The following is a 25,850-nucleotide window of genomic DNA, read 5'->3' as shown; positions in this document are numbered from 1 at the left end:
TTCATTACTAAGGCAAATTAGATATGACCTGGGTAAAGAAACAGATTGAACTGAGAAGGAAGAGCCTGGTAATTTGTAGACTCCTATAGCAAATTCTAGTTAAAATGATTTGTACCCCACAATCTCTTGAAAAATGGAGTTTTATTTATAAAAAAAAAAAAATTAAAAAAAAAAAAGTTACTTAGAAAAGAATCTTAATATATGCCTAAGTAACATGGCCTCAGGGACCTGAACTTCTGAGTCCCTGCAAAAGGGACATGTTCTTGAGAATTCTAATTCCTTGAGGCATGCTTTTTGGAGGAGGAGGATGTTCTTCCTTCCTACTGACTCCCGTTGAAAACTTAAGCCACATGCCTCCAGGTGGGTCCTAGAATTCCCAGCACTACACTCATTACTTTCACTTATTCAGGATTGTTCTAATGGTAACTGTCTCCCCTAAAAGTATTAAAGATAAAAGTAATTTACTGTTCTGTTGTTAATAAGATAAAATTCAAGAAAAATAGAGAACACTGACTACCTAGAACATGTAGCACTTTAAAAATGACATGTGAGCTGGGGCTGTAGCTCAGTGGAAGAGTGCTTGCCTATCATGTGTGAGGCACTGGGTTCAATTCTCAGCACCACATATAAATAAATGAATAAACTAAAGGTCCTTCAACAACAACTAATAAAAATATTTTTTAAAACATCAAAGAAAAACTAATCCCTTTCATGAGAAATTTTGCAATTGAATGAAAAAAAGAAATTGATCAAGTAAGGAACAGGGAAGGGATTTGTTACAGAATCAAATGCTTACACCTTTTATTATGGCATCTTGACTTACCTGGTGCTGCATATGAGAGAAAAGAGAGCATTACTGAGAAAGGCACAGAGAAACCCTGAACCATGGGAGAGCAGTTAAATTAAGTCATGGTTTTAGCAAAGCCCAAACTCCCCCAAAGAGCACACTTTCAGTTTCTCCACTGACGCTGAGGCTCTGAGTACTTTCAGCACCTTGACCACGCAGCGCATGCAGTTCACACTGCCTCTGTTCTCCACTGCAGGCCAGCTTGTCACAGCCCCACCAAATACTTGGGCTGGCTGAGTTTTGCCTTGGTAAAGTAGGAGGTATGCACCAAGGTCCAGGGAAAAGGTTCTGTTTCAGAGTTTAGTCCAATTTGGTTTTATTCAATCAAATTTAATATTTACTCTTCTACCATAGGCAAAGCAATATGATAGATCCAGGACAAAAAAAGACTACAAGTGGGAATAAAACAGATCCTTCAGTAGGGGGGAAAAGCAACAAGAATATTAAAGTAGAATAAAAGACCAAAGGCCAAAGTGAATTTCTGTGTGAGATGGAGTGGTGACTAATTTTACATGTCAACCTGACTAAGCCATGAGTTGAAACATTATTCTCCTGCCTCATGGCCTTCAAACTGGTACAGGGGCTCTGCTGATTTAGGGTTTACCAGCTTCCATAACCGTGTGAGAAAATTCCTTTAAATAAATAAATAAACAAACAAACAGACAGACAAATCATTTTGTTCTGTTTCCTTAGAGAACCCTGACTAATATAGTTGGTTCTATAGAACTTAAAACTTGTGGAGGGAATAAGGGTAGTGGAGGTGTTGGAAATAGGGGGAAAAAAAAAACTATGAATAAAATGAAGGATGTAAATGAGTGAAAAGGATATCCTAAATAAATCCATCATATCTGGAACATTTCACTTTTACTTTTCCATAGGAAACAAGGTGTTATAAGACAATGAAGGTCATTTTAAAATCTGGTCCTGTGATATAACCGAGGATTGTGGAGATTTAAAAGGTCAGATTCCAATACTGGGAATTTGAAATTCCATGAAGTTTGGGATAGATTTTTTTTTGTAATGTCAACCACTCAGCGTTCTGGGTTCTAAAAAGAAAGAGAAAGCATTTTAGAAAAACAGAATAATGGAAATTTTAAAAAACATTCTGTGCCACTTTTTTTAAATTCCACAAACTTAATTTCCCATGAAAACATGATTATTTTTTAAAAATCACACTCACTTATATTCCCATGAATAAATTCCATGATACTAATTAGCCACCTGTTAAGAACTCCTCTCCTTGTTGGAGATGCAGATAGTAGATGATAAAATACAACCCTGCTCTCAAGGAGGGCTGGGGGAAGTCACACCGCAATCATTACAGTGGTGCCACCAGTTCCAGACTGGGTACGCGCAGGTAGAAGAGTAGAGGCACAGAATCTTCCCCAGTGAGGCAGAATGAGAAACATCTTTCAGAGAAAGGTGAATGTTAGAAATGAAAGGATAAAGAGATATGTCATGGGCCAAGAGCTCTGGTACAGAGGGAACCTTGGGTATGAAGACTCAGTGGGGCAAAAATTCATGGCTCATGAGTGGGTCACAGTGGCAGAGGCTGCAGCAAAAGAACTGATGGAGACCAAATCATGAGAGATCTGATATCATCCTCAGAGCAAGGGTGTCACCAACAATTGTCTGTAACCATTTCTCCAAAGAACACTGATTAATACAAATGGGAAACCACAAAAAGATTGTAACCAGAAAGTAATGAGATTGATTTTACATTTTGAAGAATAATGCTGGTTTTAGTGAGTGGAATTTCATTCTTTTATTCATTTGAAAATTGTGGTAGTGTGTGTGTGTGAGCGTGTGAACATTTAATACCTACTAAGTGTTAGGATGGTATTATAAGAAAATAAGCCCAATCCTTGTGCTTGCTGTCAGTTTAAGAAGTTACAATATATGTCAAGTGTGGCGGTGCACATCTGTAATCCCAGCAGCTCAGGAGGCTGAGGCAGGAGGATTGAAAGTGAAATTGCCAGCCTCAGCAATTTGGCAAGACACTACACAACTCAGCAAGGTTCTATCTCTAAATAAAATACAAAAAAAGAGCTAGGGATATGGTTCAGTGGTTAAGTTTCCCTGCATTCAATCCCCAGTACAAAAAAAAAAAAAAAAAGTTACAATATACAAGAAGACCAATTAAGGGACTACTGGAAATCCCCATAAAGAAATATTGGCAGTTGACATGAAAGCTAGCTATGAGCTACAGCAGGAAGATATCATTGATAAGATCTAGTATAACAATTGAATGCAGGGTAGAGGTGACCTTAGAGGGAAAAAGAAATCTAGAGCTGGTGACAGTGGTGTATACCTATAATTCCAGTGACTTAAGAGTCTGAGGCAGGAGAATCTCAAGTTTGAGATCTGCCTGGGCAAATTAGTGAGATCTTATCTCAAAACTTAAAAATTAAGAAGAGGGCTAGAGATGTAGTTCCGTGGTAAAGTGCCCCTGGATGTTCAATCACCAGTACTGCAAAATAAAATAAAGGAATCAATCAATCAATCAATCAAGAATTATGCCCAGGTTTTTGTCTTGGGCACAGCAGAGAAATAGCATTACATGTGGGAGGAGGAACAATTTGGGAAAAAATGGTAATGAATTTGGTTCTACATAAGCTTGGTTGAGAGGTTTGTGAAGCATATAGATGGAGAAGTCCTGAATGCTAGAAATATAAAAGATATAAAATGAATGGGCCTAAGACAGATTTGAGAATCCTCATCCCCTTGACAAAAGTGGGAAGGGCATCAAAATATTAACAGCAATTGTCTTTATGGAGTGGGATTTTTTTTCTTCTCTTTAATCTTTTCTCTTTTCCAAGTTTCTATAAGTTTATATTCCCTTCATAATCATTTGAAATGTTTATTCTTAAGGACAAATTAACCCACATAGTTTAGTTCATTTTACTATATAAACTTGTAAGAGAATCTATATGAGCCTACTCTCCAAATAGGAGAATGAGTAATTCATTTAAAAGAACTGAACTATGTCACAGATATAGGCCCTCCACACAGATTATTTAATTGAATTCTTAAGACAACTATAGAGTAGGTATTATTATCTGCATTATTCTTTTGCATATAAGGAAACAGTGTGGAGACGTTTGAAACGTCTAAGATCATTCATCTTCCATGTGGAAAAACTGGACTCAAACTCAGGTAGGGCTGAAGAAAAGCAGCAGCAATTATACCAGACTGTCTCCCACTTTGTTTTTAGAAGACTGAATAAACAGAGACATGCAGTTAGGACTTTGTTTTATTTAATGTTGTTTTTTTTTTTTCTTTTTCGAGCACTGCCATTCCATTTAGACTTTTAAATAAGGAATCTATTGATAACCAAAGTATAATTTCCCTGATTAATCCTCCTAACATATGTAGCATGATGAATTAATAAATCTTATGAAAGTTGTGAACCAATATATATTTGCTGATTGACTGATTTATTGAACTAGAGAGGTTCTCTTTCAATAAACTATTGGTAAATCATTCACCCAACACTTCATTGGCACTATTTCAGCCACTGTAAATGATAGTCCCTAGGTATATTTACTGATCCTATGCATAAATTTGGTTCTGAATCATACATGATGATCCTATTCCAGTGTGCATGAATAAGAATCACAGTATATTTAACCTAAACATGCTTTCACTATACTTTATGATGTCTAAAGACAATGTCCTAAGGATAGGCTGTGCCATTTTTTTTTTCTTTTAATGCAGAAAAATTTCTACAATGTCAATTGAAGATCTAACATTTATGTAGCACTTGCTATGTCAAGCACCACTGTAAGTATGTCACAGATAATAGCTCATCTATTCCTGACAATGGTTTTATGCAGTATTATTAAAATAGTCCCAATAATGTTACAGATGAAGAAAATTACTAAGACATTAAAGAGCTTCAAGGTCACAGAGCTAGAAGGCATCTCTGATGTAGAACCCAGAGTTCAGAGTCAACTACAAACTGCTGCACTACACTGCCTCTCACATAAAGGAGCTTCTTTTCAACACATAATCTTTTCATTTGCAGAATCAGTAGAATTTTTTTAAGGAATATTGAGAGCACAGATGTAACTCCTCCAAAACATATAATAAGAGATGGAGGTGGGCTAGAGTTCTGAGTCACTAGTCTATGCAGTACAACTTACAGAAAAGTTCTTACATCACATGGATCACTTTTTCCCCTCCATGTAAGTCCAGAAACTGACTTGACTGAACTTCATTGCCTGCCTTCTACTCTGGTACCAAGTCATGACTAAAATTCCCCATTCCACATATCCGATAGCGCAAGAGCAGACAAAACTGAACATGACTATGGTTGGGAAGAGAAAGATAACAATGCTGAAAATATACCTCTCAGGAATGAGGATCCCTGCCAGTAATTTAATTGCCAAACCATTAATAGTGACACTTAACTATTGGGGCTCAGGCATGGCCCCACTATTTACTTGATGAACGACCCCACAGAATGCCTATAACCTCCAAGGGACTGCTACCCCCTTTAAAAAGTGGAGATTAAAAACTACTTTCAATGTTATTTTAAAAATAAATGAAAGAGCTATGTAAACTGTAAAAGCACTACTCAAACATAAGTCTTTATCATTGTGCCCAAGCTACCAGAGTTTATCCTCAGTGGCCACGTACTTTATTCAATTGGTGTACCATTTTGGGTATGAACTGCTGTGTCAAAACATTTTTCTCTGTCAACTAAGTCAGATTTCCTTGGTATTGGATATTTATATCTCTGTATAACAATACCTAGATCAAGATTTTATGTCCTTATTAATGTTTTTGTACTCTTATTTTCAAAATCCCACATTTAGATGATGTCATTTCTCTGTGCTGTTTATCTCCATTAGACTTGTTATTTTCTGAAAGATGTGAAAAACACTAAAAAAAAGACAGGGTGCAAAAAGAGAAAATATCAGTGGGAATTCCTCACAAATAGTCTGTTTAACACCAAGTATTCAAATTATTCTTCCCTAGACATTCATTATAGAGATGATGGGGAGTGGCTTATCTGTGTGCTCTGGAAAAGCTCTGATTTTAAAGCCTCTTTCCTGACTTACTTGATAAAAAAAAAAAAAATACCTAATTACAGAAGCAAATAACCACAAAGAAAAGAATGTAAGTAAAATCTTCGTCTGAAGAAAAGGTCATTTAAATTTTAGAAAAATAGATTTATACAGGTTTCACATTAGAAATTTTATCTACAATTTAGCAAGTAACTCTTTGGATTTTATTTAAGAAAGAGGAAATTATTGTGATTTTAACTTTCAGGTTTCTATTTCTTCTAAAGAAGATATTTTTTTATCTCAACAGTCCAACAAACTGAAAATGATTTAGTTTATTGTTTCACAGAAAAATATTTTCTAGGTAAAATTTAAATGCAAGTAACAAATCTAGTGAAAAATTACTACAAGCTGACCTCTTCTCAAGGGCTTTTGGGATTCCAAATATGAACTCTGAATAGAGTTTAAAAAGGTCTGGAGAAAACAGAGCTAATAGCTGTCTTGGGAAGGGGTCAGGAAATAGAGTAATTCCAGGGATTGTGGTTGAACTTTATCTGCAATGAAGAAATATCATTTATTTTAATTCCAGGACATTTTAAGTACTATGAGGCTTTTACCTTTATTAATTAGATTATTCATAACTTTAATTTTCACTCTGCTTGACCCCTAATATTTTTGGAAACCACTCAGATATAAAGCCCATGTAAAGAAAGATAATATGCATATGAATAATCATGTTTAATATTAATACCAAAATAAATACATAATTTACACTACCTGTACCTTCAACGGTGAAATATGGGTTTTGCATTTCTGTAATATTTAAAGATGTGACCTATCTCTCATGTACCCTCTAAGTAAGGAAATACGTATGAAAAGATTTCCAATATGGAAATATTTCTGAAATGTAACATCAGTAAAAGAAAAACAACATAAAACACTTTCACCAAATTTATTATATTCCTTCATTGAGAGATGCTAATTTGCCTTTGAACTTTGGATAGATTACCTGATTTTCACAAACAGCACACCATTGCATTTAATACTGTGACAGTATTCCAAAGAGAGATTCAGAAACAGCATTTTTCTTCCCCACAAACAAAGCTGAAAAAAGCCAGTTGATTGAAAACACATCATGTTATTGGTGTAACCATGTGAATATCACTGTGAGAAAACAATAATGCCAGCTTTTATGGTAATCAGATAATAACACACCTGCAGGTGGACTCTTTGGATCCTAGAGCCTATTAGCGATCACACTGATTCAATAGTGAAAGCATCTGCCATTAATGCTATTAATCTTCTGCTCTGGAAATTTTATTTTTTGTGAACTTAGATCCAACACTAATGATTTTCTGTATTTGGAAATTAGACTTTTGGAATATTCTGGCAATAGTAGTTTAAAATTCACATGCATTTCTAAAGATGAAATTGGATAGAAATTTTCCTTGGAATCATTTCTTACAGATATAATCACAAAAAGATTTTTTGTACTGTGTATATTTTAAAAATGTCCTAGCTATTGCTCTTTATATTTAGTTATTTATGCAGTAAAGCAATCACTCCAGGAACACTTAACACTACTTTTACATATCATTAAAAATATTCTATATTCTATATGCCATGTTTAAGTTAAAATCAATCTCTGGATCTAGGAGAAAGTTATTATGACATATAAGGGCAAAATAATCCTTAGGATATAAGGATTTATTTTACTGGTGAGCCACAGTTGGCTCTACTCAAGACTTTTTTGGCCTTTGAAGATAGCCTCTAGTAGACAATATTGAATACTTAACTATGAAGTTCTTATAATTATTCTCTAGGGCAGGACACCAGAAAAATTATAAGTAGTAAACAATGACATCACTTATGTCAAGTTAATGTGATACAATTAATGTATCAATTGAGAGCATAATCATGTAGAATCATTTTATTTTTTATATGTGTACAGACTGTGTATTCTGCGTAAGAATGACTTGACCAATACAAATGATCCATATTTACCCAAAAGAAAATTTTACAAGTTTCCAGAAAGTTACTATCTATCCCTTAAAGAATCCTATCTCAGAAAAATTTTTTAAACAATCATTTTAAATACCAAGTTTCGAACATTTTATATAAATGTCTTTATTCTTAACTCCACCAAGAGCAAAGTAATAATTTTGGGGGGATTGGATAAATCCTGGCTGCTTTTAACACAATTGGTGGAAATCCCAGGTGTTTGATGGATAAATGTTTGCCTACTCAAACCATCTGCATCATGGCTGAAGAAAAAAAGCAGTTTTTATTCTAAAACACAGCCTCTGAGTAGGCCACGGGTTTCTGGAAAACAATATTAGCCCAGACATTAGGAAATCTCTTTAATGACATGAATGAAAATGTTCGAAAAAGCATTTTATCTTAATATAAGAAGAGAGGGAAGGTATGGGAGGAAAGAACTATTAGACCAGAACATGTGGGATTTCAGTTCACTTAATTATAATCAATTTATCTTTACTTACCATGTATTGTATATTAATTTCAAACAGTTCTTTATATGAAAATTAGAACTTCTTAATCTTCTAATAACTATTTTCTATAAATACACAAATTATAAAAATAGTTCTTATAGGTATTTGTTGACTTTTTATAGAATAAAATGAAGTTACCTGTGAAAAAAGGCAAAACGATAAATGATCAACAGTGGCAAAATAATGTAATAAATCCACTCCCTGCTAAGCAAAAAAAAAAAAAAACAAAAAAAAATCCAGTTTCTATTTTTAGCAAGTTAAGGAATCAACAAAGACTATGTAAACTCTAAGGGTCTTTAGAGAAAGATCTTGACCTCTAGGTTTTCCTTAAAAAACACATTTATGATATTTTGGAAAGTTTTTCTTTGATTACTTTTATAGAGAACACGTTTGGGAACTACCACTTGTGTGTGTGTATGTGTGTACACAATATACACATATATACACATATCCATCCTTCCTCCCTATTCTTCCATCACAGAAAATCACCTAGGAGTCGCCTTGGGGTTTTCTCCATAAGCTTTTTGGCAGGGTACATATCAACCTGAGCCTTGACAATACATTCAGTCAAGAGCAAAACTTTCTGGACAGAGAAAAAAACAGTTTATAAACAAAACTCAATGTGGAAAAATCACGTTATGTAAAGTCTTTTTATGCCTTAGGCTTCCAAGGATTTCTATATGGAATAAGTTTTGCCGAATAAGAAAGGAAGAGAAGAATTTGGCCAAGAGAACAGAAGGATGGGATCAAAGCACAATGTGGTGAGGATGCACTCAGAGTTTTTGATTGTGCATTTTGAACTAGATTAGATTCACTTACACTTGGGTGAACTGAGTGAAGAAACAAGTAACACGCTAATAATGGCATTTTAATTGGGTTAATGGAACAATATAACTTAATTAAATATGACAAATAATTTTCTGTTCCTCTAAACCAAAATACACTGATGGATATGTTTGTCTACGGCAAATTTCTTTCAACCATCCATTTTAAATGTGTGAATTAATAATTCAGCTATGCTTGAAGCAAAAAAAATCAATGTAGTGCTTGTTTATATTCTGAAAAATATTATTTCACATATAAATGGGTTTGGTCTACCTTAAGTATAGTTTACTGTACTTATTTTCTCTACTTTCAAGGGTCATACCCTTATTATTTCAGTAATGCTGCTGTCATTCAAAATATTTTTAAATTCTTAAAATGCAATTTGGGGCCCTTGAAAAAATTACTCCCAATACTTCAACTTTTTAAATTAAAATATTTTGTTCTTGCTATAAACTAGTATCACTCCTGTATAAAATTTATTTAAAAACTGATAAATGTAAAAATAAGTGAAATAAAATGAATCATAATTCCTTCACTACATTAATATACATCCTTCCACAATGTTCCTATGAAGTTATCACCTGGATATATTTTACAAAATGCTATCATTCTATATATAATTGATATTACTTAATATATAATACATGTTATATGTAATACATATATAATATAAATATAATATGCAAAGCATACATATATTGTTAGTGATATGATTATACATAATACATTATAAAGACTTTCCTATTAGTGAATGTGTCTTGTTAAATTTTTTGTTAACTGATAATTAATGCTTTATTGAATCCAACACAAATTATTTAACGGTTTTTCAAACTTTTTCTGAAAAGCCTTTGAACATAATCCAAATTTGGGGCAGGAGAGAATCTGGATCTAACAAATTTAAAACAGTTGTAAAAGTGTCTTAATTGCAGGGTATCTCAGACTGTTCATATTTAATTCAAAACTGTGATTTTTCAAAAATGGAATGTTTTATGATGCACTATACAAAAAAAAAGTCATTAGACTCTTTTTACAATTAAATCCTAACATTGTTATAAATAATTTAAGTTCTAGAATATGTTCTTGAGGAAACTCTGATCAAATCACCTCCTTACTACTGGATTTTAGATTGTTTGGATTTTATTAGATAATATTAATAATTCTTGCATAAACATTTTAACATATTAATCTTTGAATATTTATCTGATTGCTTCCTTAAAATAAAATTTGAAACTCAGAATTGCATAGTCTTGTGTATATTTAAGAATTTGATGCATATTACTATATTGTCCCTAAATTTACATTAATATAACATTGAGTCTGTTTTCCCATAAATTGACCATTACCAGTTATTATAATTCCTTAAATTGATGTTTCCTTCCCTTTCTAACTGGCTCTGCCCTGTTTAGTCTCAAGCCTTATTTTTAAATTACATTTGGTAATTCCTTACATAATCCACGTCAGCCTAAGGATATAGATAAAGTAAAAGAAAAATTAATATGTTGACTCTCACAAACTACCGTCTCCCTTCCCCTATCCCATCCACATTGCCAGCACAAGTGTTCCCTATTTTGTAAATTTAATTTCTATGACAACAGCAAAGCCAAATGGGAAGTCACATCTTTCCAACACCATAAATGGCACCATAGCCATGTTGCATTAATAATGATAATAATGATAATTCATTTATTACAGTGCATGTTTTCAGATTTCTCAGCCTCTACAAGAAAACAATAAAACTTAACATCATAAAAAACTATATAAACAACCCCATGCCAATAAGATTAGATGAAAGAAATATTAGCTAGGGAAATATATAATTAGAAAAATGGACTCAAGAAATAGAAACACTGATTGTACCTATGCCATTTCAGAAACTGAATCAATAGGTAAATATGTACTAATCATGTAAGCACCATATTCACAGTTTTATTCTTGTTTTACAGGAAGCAGATGAATCCTTACCTTATACAATTGATCCAAATTACTAAAAAAAGAGAGAAAGCTAACCAATTCATTTTATAAAGCTTTCCTAACACTGGGATTAAAATCAGATAAGGACTACATGAGATAAGAATATTATGGGCTGGGCAAGGTGGCACACACCCATAATCCCAGCAGCTCGGGAGGCTAAGGCAAGAGGATCATGAGTTCAAAGACAGCTTCAGCAACTTAGTGAGGCACTAAGCAACTCAGTAAAACTGTTTCTAAATAAAATATTTAAAAGGGCTGGGGATGTTGGGGATGTGGCTCAGTGGTTAAGCAACACTGGGTTCAATCCTCAGTACCAAAAAAAAAAAAAAAAAAACCAGAATATTATGAACATAGATTTTAAAATGCTGAATAATGTATTATCAAATTTTATATAGCAACGTGTAATCAAATTAATATATTAGGACTATTTTCAATTTATTCAAAGAATACAAGGATGGTTTTACATGAGAAAATTTGAGTGATTTACTACATTAAAAATAAAAAGGAGAAATTATTTTGATCTTCAAAGTTGATGCAGAATACAAATAATTCAATAAACTTCAATGTCCATTCATACAACAAAAAACTCTTAACAAATCATTATTAATGGAGAATACCCCATTCTATTAAAATCTGCAGTAAACACTATACATATTAATGAGTAGCAAAAACATTTTGCTTAATATGAGGAACAACACAAATTTGTCACCACTTACAAATTTTTAAAATACAAAGAATAGTCCAGAGTGAATGGAAACTGTCTTTCTCACACATGTTCTCTGTACCGAAGCCTCCAGGGTGAGGAAATCTTCAGTATCTGTTAAAATAAGAAAGTGTGCTCACTGTATGATTGGACAACTTTCTGTATACAGCAAGAATAACACTTGCACATAAGAACAAGAGGCCTGTATGGGATATAAACTGTAGCTTTATTTACAATGCTTAAGAACTGGAAATAGCCTAAATATCTATAAAAATAAAGGAATTATTAAATAAATGATGATCTTGCTAATATTTTACTAACATAAACAAACTGTATGAAATATGTGTGGGGAGAAAAGAAAAAGTAAATTGCTATGTAGACCACTGCAATTTAAACTTAAAAGAAGGGCAAACAATATCATATATTTTACAGATATAAAATGTACGGAAATGCTCTAGTTCTGGAAAAATCCCCATCAAACTGATGTTAGCTGTCATTTCTGAGAAGTAACTGTGGATGTAGTCATGGTTGACTTTGACTTCACCTGTAATGACCAAATGAGCCTATATTGATCTATTACCTACAAACTTACATATAAATACACTTTGCATTTTCAGAGTCTAACAGGTGATATTTTCCCAAATTAATAAAATATTGTTTGCTACCCTGAGTTTATAAAGAAATGTTTACACCATGACAGCATTCCTTAATTTCTTAGAAAAACACTAGATTTGCGATGAGAAACAAACCGCTAGTCTCTAGAGAGATAGCAAATACTAGATGAGACCAGAATTAACCATAAACCAAAATAAACTCTTGGGGAATTGGTCATGGCCCAGGTTTTCCCTGAATAGTATTTTTTTAATCCTAAAGAATAAACGTTTTGGTTTCTAGGTTCTTCTATATTGAGCAATCCTGTTCTCATATGCAGCTACTATCCATTCCCCAGGGTAAAACTATGAGAATTCTGGTTTGTATAGAACTTGAGAGCCCTCCAATCACCATGCATCTTTTGCTTGGTCCAGAGGGAGAAGCAGAGCCCTCTAAGAATATAAGGACATGGAGGCCTGCATGAAAGTTCCATAGGGGAAAGGAAACAGAATCCTACCATTCCACTTCCATCACTTGGGCTGCGAACCAGAAGTCCTAGGGTCTAGACTCTGATTTGTTCTGTGCCTTGGCCAAGTCTTAGGGCTTCTTTCTATTATCTGAAAAATAAGGGAACTGAATCTATGAGTTTCTTTCCAATTCTGGAGTTTGGTGAGTTTATTGTTAACTGGCCTCCATTATTTCTTTGTACACCTAGTACAAAGACTGCAATGGTCATGTTGATACACACCCTCAAAAACTCTACCTTCTGAGACATTAATCACTAAGATAATTGCTACATGTAGGTGTATTGCTAGAGAAAACTCTGTTGCTGCTGAGTCTCCTAGAATTAGAAAATAACACAGGAATGAGGGGTAGCACAGGCATTGTCTGTTATAAATTGTTAACCAGAAGTAGCTTTGTGCTTATATGTACCTTAATACTTCTCCTATAAAGACTCATTTACATGAAAGCAGAAGTTTCTCAGCAATGTTGTTAGAAAACCTTTTACTTGAGTTCTCAGAAAGGATTTTTGAACCAGGGTGTGGGTTATTTAACTCTCAGTCTATCTGGTTTTACTCGCTGGCAAAGACAAAGGTTGGATTTTTGCAGGGCAGGAACTTACCTGTCCTAAGATAATTCTCCAAGGACTTGTCATGGCATTACCCTTCCCTGGCTTCAAATTGCCTGTTCAGATTCAGTTCATGACAGAAAATCAGAGTGTGAGCAATTTCAGAGCAACCACAGTAAGATGTTAGCACATGGAGCAGCCCTGAAATAATTCTTAGGCTATTAGAGAACCAAGTGGGGTACTGCACAGGTAGAGAGGGTTCCCAGAAACATCAGATAACCAACCTAGGGAAGAGGGGGCAGAACTAGGGAAGAAAGGTAGGATACAATGAGGAATTCAATTGTAAATAATTTGCAAGCTGGGATGATCTGAAGAAGAGAACATGCAAGTCTCCTTGGTTCGGTGCTAAACTGTTGTGAGAGACTGTAATTAATTTTAATCATTCCAAAAGTCATTTTGCTAATTTTTTTTTTCTTTTTGCTTCACTCCTTCTCATCAGTAGTACTGATTCATCAAGATTAATTCTACCCCGGGAGTTTTCTGTTTTCTTTCTCCTAAAATGAACAAGTTAACATCAGGACTTAATATCTAAAAGTAATCCCCATGTTGAAAGAAAATAAAGAAACTTGCTGAGGTCCACACTAACTGGCATAATTCCATCCTATCCCCTAGTGTTTTTAGAATAATCGCCAGCTTCACCTCACCCTGCATCCATGACTGCCAAGGAAAATAAATTAGAGCACAATCACTCCCAGTAGTGACAATGCATGTGAAAGCAGGATTGAAACCTCATAACACATTCCAAAACAGAAAAGGAATAAGATATAGATGGTGATGATGATTGACTGATAGACTGAAAGACAGACAGATAGACAGAGAGATGCAAAAATGTGTTTGTTCAAGTTTATTGAAGTACTAGACTAAAACTTTTTGGGTTAGTTGCTATCAATAACTGAGAGAATATCTACTTGAGACTGAATGTGAGGCAAGTGAAGGCTAAGTTGATTGATGACAGATTGCTATGTATGCCTGCATAGCCATCTGGAACCCATGCAGACAATTGGACTTGTGTATATAACATTCAGTGGATACTGTTGACTCTGTGGGTAAAATCTTGATATATTCAAACATAAAGTCACAGGAAATTGCTTCAGCAAATATCTGTTGAAGTCATCTATTGGCCAATGATGATTTGAATGGATTCCCCTTTAACTTGTATATATAAACTACATTTAATATATTTCTTTCAATAGTTAATTTTGCATCTAAATGTCACTATCCTCTTTCTTTTACATTTGACATCTTAAGTTCCATCAATTTCTAGTATCGATTCTTTCAAAGTTGAAGGAAAGCTGGTCTCGGTGGCGCACGCCTGTTATCCCAGACACTCGGGAGGCTGAGGCAGGAGGATCACAAGTTCAAGGCTAGTCTCAGCAACTTAGTGAGGCCCTGTCCCAAAATAAAACATAAACAGGGCTGGAATGTAGCTCAGCAGTAAAGTAACCCAGTATTCAAACCCTATTCTGAAAAATGTTAAAATTCATTGAGTAGATATGTATTTCCCTTAAAAAGATTGATTGTCCTTTCTGTGAGTACAAAGTTGAACATTTTTCAATCTGTATATTTAAGAAGCTTAATTCTTTTTATCTAAATTTAAGAGTTTAAATCATAAACACAGGTGAAAAAAGAAGATAAGAACAAGTATGTAAACATATCTCCCCAAAGCAGTTAAAATTTATTATTTTCTGTTTTACTCTTGCTCACTATAAAACTCTTATTGCCATTTAAGTGGAGAAACTTCTTGGAATTCTGGGTTTAATAGAAACAGCCAGATGAGTCATTTAATGCACTAAAACCAAGAAGTGACTCAAAAAGGAAGGTTTTCCATTCCTATTGTGCCTAAGTCCCTCAGTGACATTAAATTTTCTACAGTTTAACAAAATATATTACAACCTGTCCTCAGACCCATTTTTTTAAAGGCACAGAAAGCCTAAATTTTTCCCGTATACCTTATTTGATCTATCCTAAGTCAACCTGAGAGAATTAATGACTTCAGGTGATCTTTAAAAAAGGCAAGTATTTACTTGTTGAGTCTTCATTTGCATGTGTTAAAATTATACAGATATCTATATGCAAAATAAAGAAAATAGAAACTTTCCCATCATCCAGAAAAAAATTATTAACTTAAAGTGAACCATAGACTTAAATGTAAGAACTAAAACTATAAACATCAAAAATATATGATAGAAAAAACTGGATAGACTGGCTCAGGAGGCTGAGGCAGGAAGATCGAAAGTTCAAAGCCAACCTCAGCAACTAAATGACTTAGTAAGACGGTAGTTCAAAATGAAAAATAAAAAGGTTTGGGAATGTGGCTCAGTGGTTAAGTGCCTCTGGGATCAATTCCTGGTATTAAAAAAAAATAGATAAACAGTAATTTAACAATTTTTTTAATTTGATGTATAAAATATCTGAAGAAAAACACCACAGAGACTAGAAGGAAATATTTGTAAATCATATATCTAAAAAGAGTCTAGCACTCAGAAAATATAAAGGACTCTTACAGTGTAGTAATTAAAAAGACAAATGCAAATAATTTTAATAGACATTTCTCACAAAAAGAGATACAAAATTCTAAGGACATGAAAAAAGATTAAACATCATTTGTCACTAGGGACCGGAAAGTCAAAACCACAAAGAGAGAACCGTTTCACAACCAGTACAATGGTTATAACCAAAGAAACAGATAATAAACTTTTCATGAGGATATACACAAGTTGGAACTCTCACACATGCTGACAGAATTTTAAAATGATACAGTCACTCTGGGAAAGTAGTATGGTAATTCCTAAAAAATGTTGCACATGGAGTTATTATATGACCAGACAATTCAGACCCTAAATAATATACTCAAGAAAATTGACGACACGTTCCCTCTCAAGACTTGTACACAAATGTTCATTGCAACATTATTCACCATAGTCAAAAGTTGAAACATCCTGTATGTCCAAAAGCTGTTGAATGAGGAGTATATTCACATTCATATAATGAAATATTATTTGGCAATAAAAAGGAATGGAGTACGAATGCATACTACAGCATGGATCCATCTCAAAAACATTAGGCTAAATACAGGAAATCACACATGATCACATATTGTCTTATGATTCCATTTAAATGAAATGTCCAGAATTGGCAAACTTATAATGGCAGAAAGTAGATAAGTGGTGGTCTAGGGCTGACCAATGGGGTGAGGTGGGTGGTAGAGGGCTGATGGGAAGTGACTGCTAAAAGGTATAGGCTTTCTTATTGGGATCATGAAAATGTTCTAATATTTAATTATGGTTATGGTTGTGCAACTCTGCAAATTAACTAAAAACCATTGAATTGTATATTTTAAATTGTGAACTACATATATGTAAATTATATTTCAATAAGCTCTTTACTGTGTTTTTTTAAATCATGAATTTTAAAAATGCAGAAAAAAATGCACCAGTGTGCCCTGCCTCTAAAGTTTACATTATACTATATTCTCAATTATATAATATTGGACACACAGAATTCCATTTATTTATGTATCTGGAGATTCCAAAATTTTGTTACTCCATCATATACAAATTATTCTGCTATTCAACTACCAAGCAGAATTAAACCCCTCTGCTATGCAATTAAAAATAACAGACATACTTATTCCTAAATCATATGCCAAAAATATGGATGAAGAAGTAAAAGACTAAGTCATAGTGTAACAGAAGCATCAAGGTCTAAGTCAGTATGGCCGTCTCTTGGAATCCCTGTTGCTGCTTCCTGCAGACTTAGGGCTGAACTAGCTGAGAGCACTTTTGAAATGTGTGCGTGAAATCATTCACAAACAGAACCTGATCATCCGTCTTGCTTGAGCCAGTTGGCACATTGACATGGTCAAGTCCACAACTGGATCCAGACATGTCTGGGTATGGCTGATGGATCACTGCTTTGGCCCCGCTGGAAACTGAGGAACCCACAGAAGAAATCTGAAGGGTAGAGGGCATTAGGCAAACCAAACAGGCCAGATAACCAAGAGTCAGTGATGCAGGTGGAAGAGTGTACTGTGACCTCTGTCATTTTGCCTCCCAGTCCCAGCCCCCTCTGACATCCATGACAGAGTAGACCTTGAGTAAAACATGAAGAAAACATTTCCATTCATCAAGAAGGGAATTATGCCAGGTGAGGTGGCACAGGCAGGAGGATGGTGAGTTCAAAGCCAACCTCAGCAACTTAGTGAGGCCCTAGGTAACTTAGCAAGACCCACGTCTCTAAATTAAAAAAAAAAAAAAAAAGTAAAGAGAGCTGGGGATGTGACTCAGTGGTTAGGTGCCCCTGGGTTCAATCTCCAGTACCAAAAAAAAAAAAAAAGAGTCATGAACATTTTTGGTTTATGTCCCCCATTTACTTTATTTCAATGCCCAAAATAAGATGCAGAACAGAGTATATAGTAGGACACCATTGGCATGAAAATTTTTTTTAAATGTATATATAGATCTTCCTGTATATACATAGAATAATTCTGAAAGAATTTGTAAGAATTGATAGCATAATTGACTTTTGTGAGAGGATTTTGGGTTCTAGGGACAAAGGTGGGAGGGAGGTATTTGTGTATGTGTGTGTGTGTGTGTGTGTGTATGTTACGCCCTATTAAATTTTTAAATCATATGGCTCTAATATCTGTATAAAAATAAATTAAAACAGTTGGAGTGTAACTCCATGGTAGAATGATTTTCTAGCATATGCCAGGCCTTGGGTTCAATTCCCCAGTATTGAGGAAGGAAGGAAGGAAGGAAGGAAGGAAGGAAGGAAGGAAGGAAGGAAGGAAGGAACCATACTGATCGCATCTATTCAAGAGGCTAAAATAGGAGGGTGACCAAGTTCGAAGCCATCCTGGACAACTTGATGGACCCTGTCTCAAATAAGATTTCAAAAAGGGGTGAGGATATACCTTGGTCGTAGAGCACTTGCCTGGCACATGTGAGGTCCTAGGTCGAATCCCCAGTGGAGGAAAAAGATGAGAAGGAGAAGAAAAAATACTTTACTCTATTTTTTCCTAGCACTCTCCGACCCTTTATTGTGAATTAGCATCCACATATCAGGAAAAACATCTGGCATTTGTTTTGGGGGAATTGATTTATTTCACTTAGTATGACATTCTCCAACTCTATCCATTTACTGGAAAATGCCATAATTTCGTTATTCTTTAAGGCTGAATAATAACTCATTGTGTATAATGTACCTCAGTTTCTTTATCCATTCATCTGTTGAAGGGCATCTAGGTTGGTTCCATAGTTTGGCTATTGTGAACTGAGTTGCTATAAATATTGATGTGGCTGTGTCTCTGTAGTATGCTAACTTTCAGTTTTTTGGGTATAAACCAAGGAGTGGGATGGGTGGTTCCATTCCAAGTTTTCTGAAGAATCTCCATACTGCTTTCCATAGTGGTTGTACCAATTTGCAGTCCCACCAGCAATGTAGGAATGTACCTTTTTTCCCACATCCTTGCCAACACTTATTGTTGCTTGTATTCTTGATAATTTCCATTCTGACTGGAGTGAGATGAAATCTTAGAGTAGTTTTGATTTGCATTTCTCTAGTTGCTAGAGATGTTGAACATTTTTTCATATATTTGTTGATCAACCATATTTCTTCTTCTGTATAGTACCTGTTCAGTTCCTTACCCATTTATTAATTGGGGTATTTGGGGTTTTTTTTGATATCGAGGTTTTGAGTTCTTTGTATATCCTGGAGATTAATGTTCTACCTGAGGTGCATGTGGTAAAGATTTTCTCCCATTCTGTAGGCTCTCTCTTGACATTCTTGAATGTTTCCTTTGCTGAGAAGCTTTTTAGTTTGATAAAATCCCATTGATTCTTGATTTTACTTCTTGCACTTTAGAAGTCTTGTTAAGGAAGTCAGTTCCTGAGCCAACATGGTGAAGATTTGGGCCTACTTTTTTTTCTGTTAGGTGCAGGGTCTCTGTCCTAGTGCCTAAGTCTTTCATCCACTTTGAGTTGAGTTTTGTGTAAGGTGAGAGATAGGGGTTTAATTTCAATTTGTTACATATTGACTTGCAGTTTTCCCAGCACCATTTGTTGAAGAGGCTATCTTTTCTCCAATGAATGTTTTTGGTGCCTTTGTCTAGTATGAGATAACAGTATTTATGTGGGTTTGTCTCTGTGTCTTCTATTCTGTACAGGCAGAGGGGAGTGAAGGGAGGGCGGGGTATAGAAGTAGGAAAGATAGAATGAACCAAACACTATTACCCTATGTACATATATGATTACATGACCAGTATGATGCTACTTCATGTACAACCAGAAGAATGAGAAGTTATACTCCATTTATGTACGATGACTCAAAATGCATTATACTGTCATGTATAACTAATCAGAACAAATGAAAAATAAACATAGGGCAAATGAAACAAGAAAGTGGCAGACCTAAATACTAAGAAATAAAAAAATGACATTAAAAATAAATGGTTTAGAAAGTAATCAGGAGTGATAATGGCCATATTGTATTGTTATGTTGTGTATTATATGTATGCAAGACAACAAATCCCATCAGTATGTACAACTATAATGCACCAATTAAAAAAAAAAGTGGGAAAAAGTAAAAAAAAAAAAAAAAAAGAATTTGCACTTTAACAAGAAAAAAATAAATGGTTTAAAGACACTCAAAAAAAAAAAAAAAAAAAAAAAAACCAAAAAGACAACTATTCAGCTGGAATGAGTAGTGTCTAAATGTCAGTCTTTCAAATGAAGCATCATCTTAAGGTCATGATAGGTCTCCAATGTGAGTGTTTTCACATGTTGTAAACTTATTTTCTGCCAACTATATTACTGCAACTTTGAAAGAAACACTATTGGAATTAACTCTAACTGAATGTTTTCTAAAAGGTTTCTCTTTTTATATTAGCACAAATGCAAAGTCACTGTAAATTTCAAGAAGTAAACTATCTCTCATTCTCTTTTTTTTTCCTAGTTACAATTGGAAGAAAAACATATCACTAATAATACCACACTTTGGTAATGTTTGGAAATTTGATTAAAAGTAATTTTTAAAGTCTATACTTAAGTAACCATCTCAAAGGAAAATCTAGTATCCTGATTTTTTTCCTTGAAACATCTTCATTAAAACAATATAATAAAAAAAAACCACAATACTTTACTACTGTAGTTACTGCTTATAATTTTTCTGTGAGTAGGTGTATAATTTAAAATCCCTCAGGGATAGGGACAATACAGAAATGTATTTACACACTTTTGTGTATATCAGAGCATTTGTATGCTATATCAAATGTTCCCATGGGTCTCTTTGGTCCTAGTACACTCCATATTAAGACCACCTATTTAAACCATGTCTTTGTACCAACAATGTTCAAGTCCAAAATGTGCAAGTCCTTGTTAGACTTTGTTAAAGGATGATTAGGTATCTGAACATAATATATCTCAAACACAAATAAGCCTATGGAAAAGAAGATTGAAAAAATAGAAAAAGAATCAAGTAAGGGAAATAGTTGGTTCTTACCCATTAAGTATAAAATTAAGTTTTTCCCATGGGAAATTAAGAAAATGGTTTTGAGAAATAAATATTCCATAGAAGAAACAATGACAAACATTTCTGCTGAGCCATGTGGAAACTTATCTTCTTGGATTATCTTGTACTATTTGCCATATAATAAGATAGTCCTTTCCTTCTATGTTCACATATATGCCTTAAAAGTACCTATTTGCTCTGCAAATACAAAGTTCATTGAGTGGAGCTGTTGTACATCCATCACTAGACTTATTAAACTCTAAGGTAATACAATACAAATCAAATGGCAAACATTGAAAACATTGTCAGCTCTCTGTGAACCGTGAACATGGTTTAAGTATATTATATTAACAGAAAAGAAGATTGCCAGGAAAGAACAATTCATCTCTTGAAACAATTGCTGTCAAATGAATAATATGAGGTAGAAAAGGTATTCAAAGTTCAAATTAGAATAAAATTTTCAAGACTTTGGGGAGAGCATGCATTGATACTTCAGGGTTGCCTTGCTACACTCACCATTTTTTGTCAAAGGAAAAAACACCTAGAGAGTTAAAAAAAAAAATTGTTTTAAAAGACTTATCTTTGACCCAATAAGAGTTTTTTCACATAAAAACTAAATTCTGTCTGGATGCTGGGTTTTTCAGTTTGGGCCTAAAAAGAACTTCAACTATGGTTATCCTTGACCAGCCCCACGTCTGGGTCATGTACAGTCTTATATCAATGCCACCATCATTCTAGGCTCCAAAACATTTAATTTCTTCTTCTCATCTCTAATATTTCCTTATCAAATCTCTCCAAAATCAAATCAAAAAGAACCAGATACAACAGGAAGAAAGAACTCACAGAATTAGCAAATGCTGTCTTAATAGTGTTTGTGTAGTTTCCAGTAGTGTAAAATGGAAATTTTCCAACATCCAGTGTAAGAGATACAGCACTGAGTTCAGAGAGATTGAAGATGAAATTCATCCTAAGTAAGGGACACAATTGTAAAGGAAAATCCAAATTTATTTCCATAAATTCCTTTGACTATCTCCATGAAAGCAAGTGCACTACACACATTTGTATCCTTCTGTTACTATTCCTCATCTTTCTCTTCAGCTTTTGAATTCTACTTAACATTGATTAAGCATTAAGCAAGATCTAGAAGGCTTTTAAACAATGATTGTTATTCAGGCACACTTCAAGTCAAAACATGTCTTACAGGACACAACTCTAAGTTTGGAAGCCTAACACACTGACCTCGTGAACCTGCAATGCAGGAATTAGTCCTCTTCTCAATTCCACTGTTTACATGCTGTAGAAATCAGGATTCCAACAGGAAACAGATGGCACACTCAAATTAGGATAATTTGAGGTGGGTTTATTTACAAAAGTCTATTTACAGAGGTCTGGGTGTCAGAGAATCACAATGGGTAGTAAAAGAATGCTGGGCTGGTGATATGCTAACACTCCTAGGTCCAAAAGGACAAGGGGAAGGAATAGCTTTTGGAACTGAAGGAAAAGAGTCATAAAGCAAGTTTGCCTTGAAATAAGAAGTGATCTTCCAAGGATAGCATAGCACCCCTATGGGCGCTGGCATAGAAGCCACTCTCTTTCCTTCCCCTATTTGCCAACCCAACAGGATGCTCAAGGGCATAGCAATCTTGATCACCTCTGTCAACAGTGCCACCTTCCAACTTCCCAGAAGATATCAAGGAAAACTAATACCTGTAAATTTCCTACAGGGGTTCCCCATATGCAGAACATCCAAAAGCCAGTAGTAGAGTCAGCAGGTACTTTATAAATGAATCAGCTTCCTGGGGCAAAGACCAGGCTGCAAAAATGGAGGCTTGATCAGAAAATGCCAACATATGTGACTAACTACCTGTACCTACACTTTCTACTTAACAAATGTCTTCACAAGTTAGAAATATAAAACTTGAAAAGATCTCACAAAGGAGTTTTCTCTGGAAATCTGTACTTCATTGATGTTTCTCATGCTCATAATTTCCACTATCATATCCTTCAGAGATTTATATATTACAAAGATTTAAGACTGCCAATAACCTATAAATGTTGGGTAGTATTGGCAGCAAATTGGAAAGGTTTTGAATAGTAGTTCCTTTACATATCTTAGCTCATTTACTCTTCAAAATGACCCTATGCGTTATAATTTCTTATCCATGTTTTACAGATAACTTGAGACTCAAGAAGTTCAAATAACTTGTCCCAGGCCACAAAGAAAATCCAAGGCGAATCAGCAGTATTTGTTTCTAAAGCCCACTTAGCTTTTCCCTTAACACACTGCTTATTGTTTGCTTACGCGCTTGAGCGCTTTGACCCAAAAGAGTTGAACATTTTCCCAGCAGAGGGTGGGGCAGAAAGTCAACTAAAGACATAAAAGGGGAATATAAGTTACCAGGGTCTAATGTCTATCTGGTAGAATACTAGAAGCAAAGAAGTGGAGTAGTTAGGGAAGGGTTGATGTCTAGGAAGAAAGGAAAAAAAAGAGACATTAAACACAGTTTCTGCGTTCTTCCCACTCCCCTATCCTGTTCAGCCAGTCCAGCCACTTTTCAGTGTCTGTGGACTTCACACTGAGGTTCACACCCTCTGCAATGTCTACAGTGATGCAATAGCTCACCCTAATAGTAATTTCACCTGCCTTCCATCTTGCCTTACTCCTACTTGCAGTAAGGCAGCAGTGTACAACAGGTAATTTGACTGTAGCCTCATGAATGATTACCTGTAGGGCCAATGACTGCCCAGATTGCACCTGCTTTTGTACACGTGCTGTTACAGTAAAATTAAATCATGCCTACTCAGGTAGGAGAATGTTGTTCTCAAAGAGTTTAAATCTTGATACCAAGAAATGAGTCAGTGACTCAAGGCAGACATAATGATTTCATAGGAAATCACAAGGGGGATGTGTTATCTGATTCTGGGGATCAGTTTGCACAGAGAATAAACAACATGGAACCCAAAATGATTAAGTCCTTGCTTTAAGGAGTCTACAAATAAGCATTTACATCACAAACAAAAAAATCCATGCACCTATCCTTTTTCCCAGAGGCAAAAATGGCCAACAGGAAATGACTAGTGAGAAAGATTATGTAGCTATGCTTTTTACTTCTTTTTTTTAAGATGGACTCAATACCCTACTATAGGCATTCAATGTTTTCTTTTTTAGAACAGAGCTGGAAATCTCTAAAAACAGAACACAAAGAAATAACTTCCAGGGTTGGGCAGGCACTCCCTGAATCAATAGGGAATCACCAGAAGCACTTTTATTTTTGACTCAAATTCCAGTTGTCACAAGGCCAAGCATTCTCTTAGCTTCTTCAATTTCCACACTGATTTCTCCAGAACTTATGTGTGAATGCTCTCTTTACCCAGTTAGTCTTCCTGCCTGAGCCATGAAATCATTTCAGACAGCTAACTGGATAAAGAGCTTAAAATAGGCTGGCCTTTATTCTTTATCAACTAAAAATTGCAAACCAGCAGCCAACTTGGGCTTTATATATATGAAGAAACTATTTGTATTTTCTTTACCATCAATGAAATAATTTGTCAGAACTAATTTAAACAAAACATACTCTAATTTATGGAATTTTTTAATCAAAAATCTATAGGGGATATTTTATCAAATATCTATAGGAATATCTTTAAATTACTCAAATGCGCAGCATGGTGGAAGGCCTGGAGGGTTGCGGGAGCTTTGGGGTACAGCGAACTGGAGACCACGTCGAGGGTGCAGCAGGGGCAGCCAGACCCCAAGCCCGGCCATCCCTGCCACTTGCCAGGTGGTTGTGCAGCTACCACCCAGGACTATAGCACCAACCCCTGTGGGCACTCTCTTCAGCATCACTCCAGGAAGTACCAGAATCATCGATGACTGGAAATTCTTGATGCAGTGTCAAAACTCAGCTGTGGCCAAAATGTTCCCTAGAGACCTGCCCACCATTCCTGGGGTCACCAGCCCAGCCAGTGATGAAGCCTCCATGGAAGCCAGTCAGAGCCACCTGCTAAATAATCCAGAAGATAAGTGGGCAGGCGGCGAAGAGTCACAGTTTGAGATGGACATTTAAGGAACCAACCATCAGATGGAGCCATGCTTCTGGGCCCCTCAGGTCCTTCTCGGGAGAAGAATCACACCAGCCAGTCCTTATGAAAGTCATTATACTTGGCAGTTGTCGGGTATGGGATCTGCCACCCTGGCCCTGTTCCCTCACTCTGGGCACCTGCTCCCCTTTCTTCTTTGTGAACACCAGCACATACCTCCTTATGCCCCCATTGATACAGGAGCTGCTACCTTCAAGGGAATGACTCTCTTGTCCACACACTGTAGCCAAGTGCCAGAAAAAGTCACAGAGGAGCCCTTGTGAACAATCGTTGGGTTCTTCCTGCGTCAACCTCTGGGGCACGCCCACCCTTTCCTTTGGTTGGGGTGCTTGGGAAAGCTCCCCTCTACTTCCCCAAGAGAGGATATAAAAGTCACCTTCTCCCTAGGGTAAAAAAATAAAATAAAATTACTCAAATGGTTCAAAAATTCAGTTTATAAATAGTTTGGGACTGGACAAAATTGCTGTCTCCTCACAAAATTCGTATGTCAACATAATGTGTAATATTATGCAATGTTTATATTATAGTCAGTATGTATCTTGGTGAAAGAGGTGTTAATCTGAGTCAGGAATATAGGAGTTGAGGTATGTCTCTACTACAAATTACCTGGAAGATTCTGGTAATGTCACTAAACTCCCATGCCTCAGATTCATTC

General features: G+C 35.2%; 1 protein-coding gene across 1 annotated transcript in view; it reads left to right on the top strand.

Moving 5' to 3' along the window:
• Positions 1-25,161, top strand: part of LOC124991326 (eukaryotic translation initiation factor 4E-binding protein 1-like) — a 75,913-nt gene extending 50,752 nt beyond the window's left edge. Inside the window, exon 2 of the mRNA XM_047562123.1 lies at positions 24,760-25,161. Coding sequence (XP_047418079.1) covers positions 24,760-25,161 — 402 coding nt within the window. The remainder of the gene's footprint in view (positions 1-24,759) is intronic.
• The last annotated feature ends 689 nt before the right edge of the window (positions 25,162-25,850 follow it).

The sequence above is a fragment of the Sciurus carolinensis genome, chromosome 8, assembly GCF_902686445.1.
Source record: "Sciurus carolinensis chromosome 8, mSciCar1.2, whole genome shotgun sequence".
Classification (NCBI taxonomy): Eukaryota; Metazoa; Chordata; class Mammalia; order Rodentia; family Sciuridae; genus Sciurus; species Sciurus carolinensis.
This window is presented reverse-complemented; position numbering and strand designations above follow the sequence as displayed.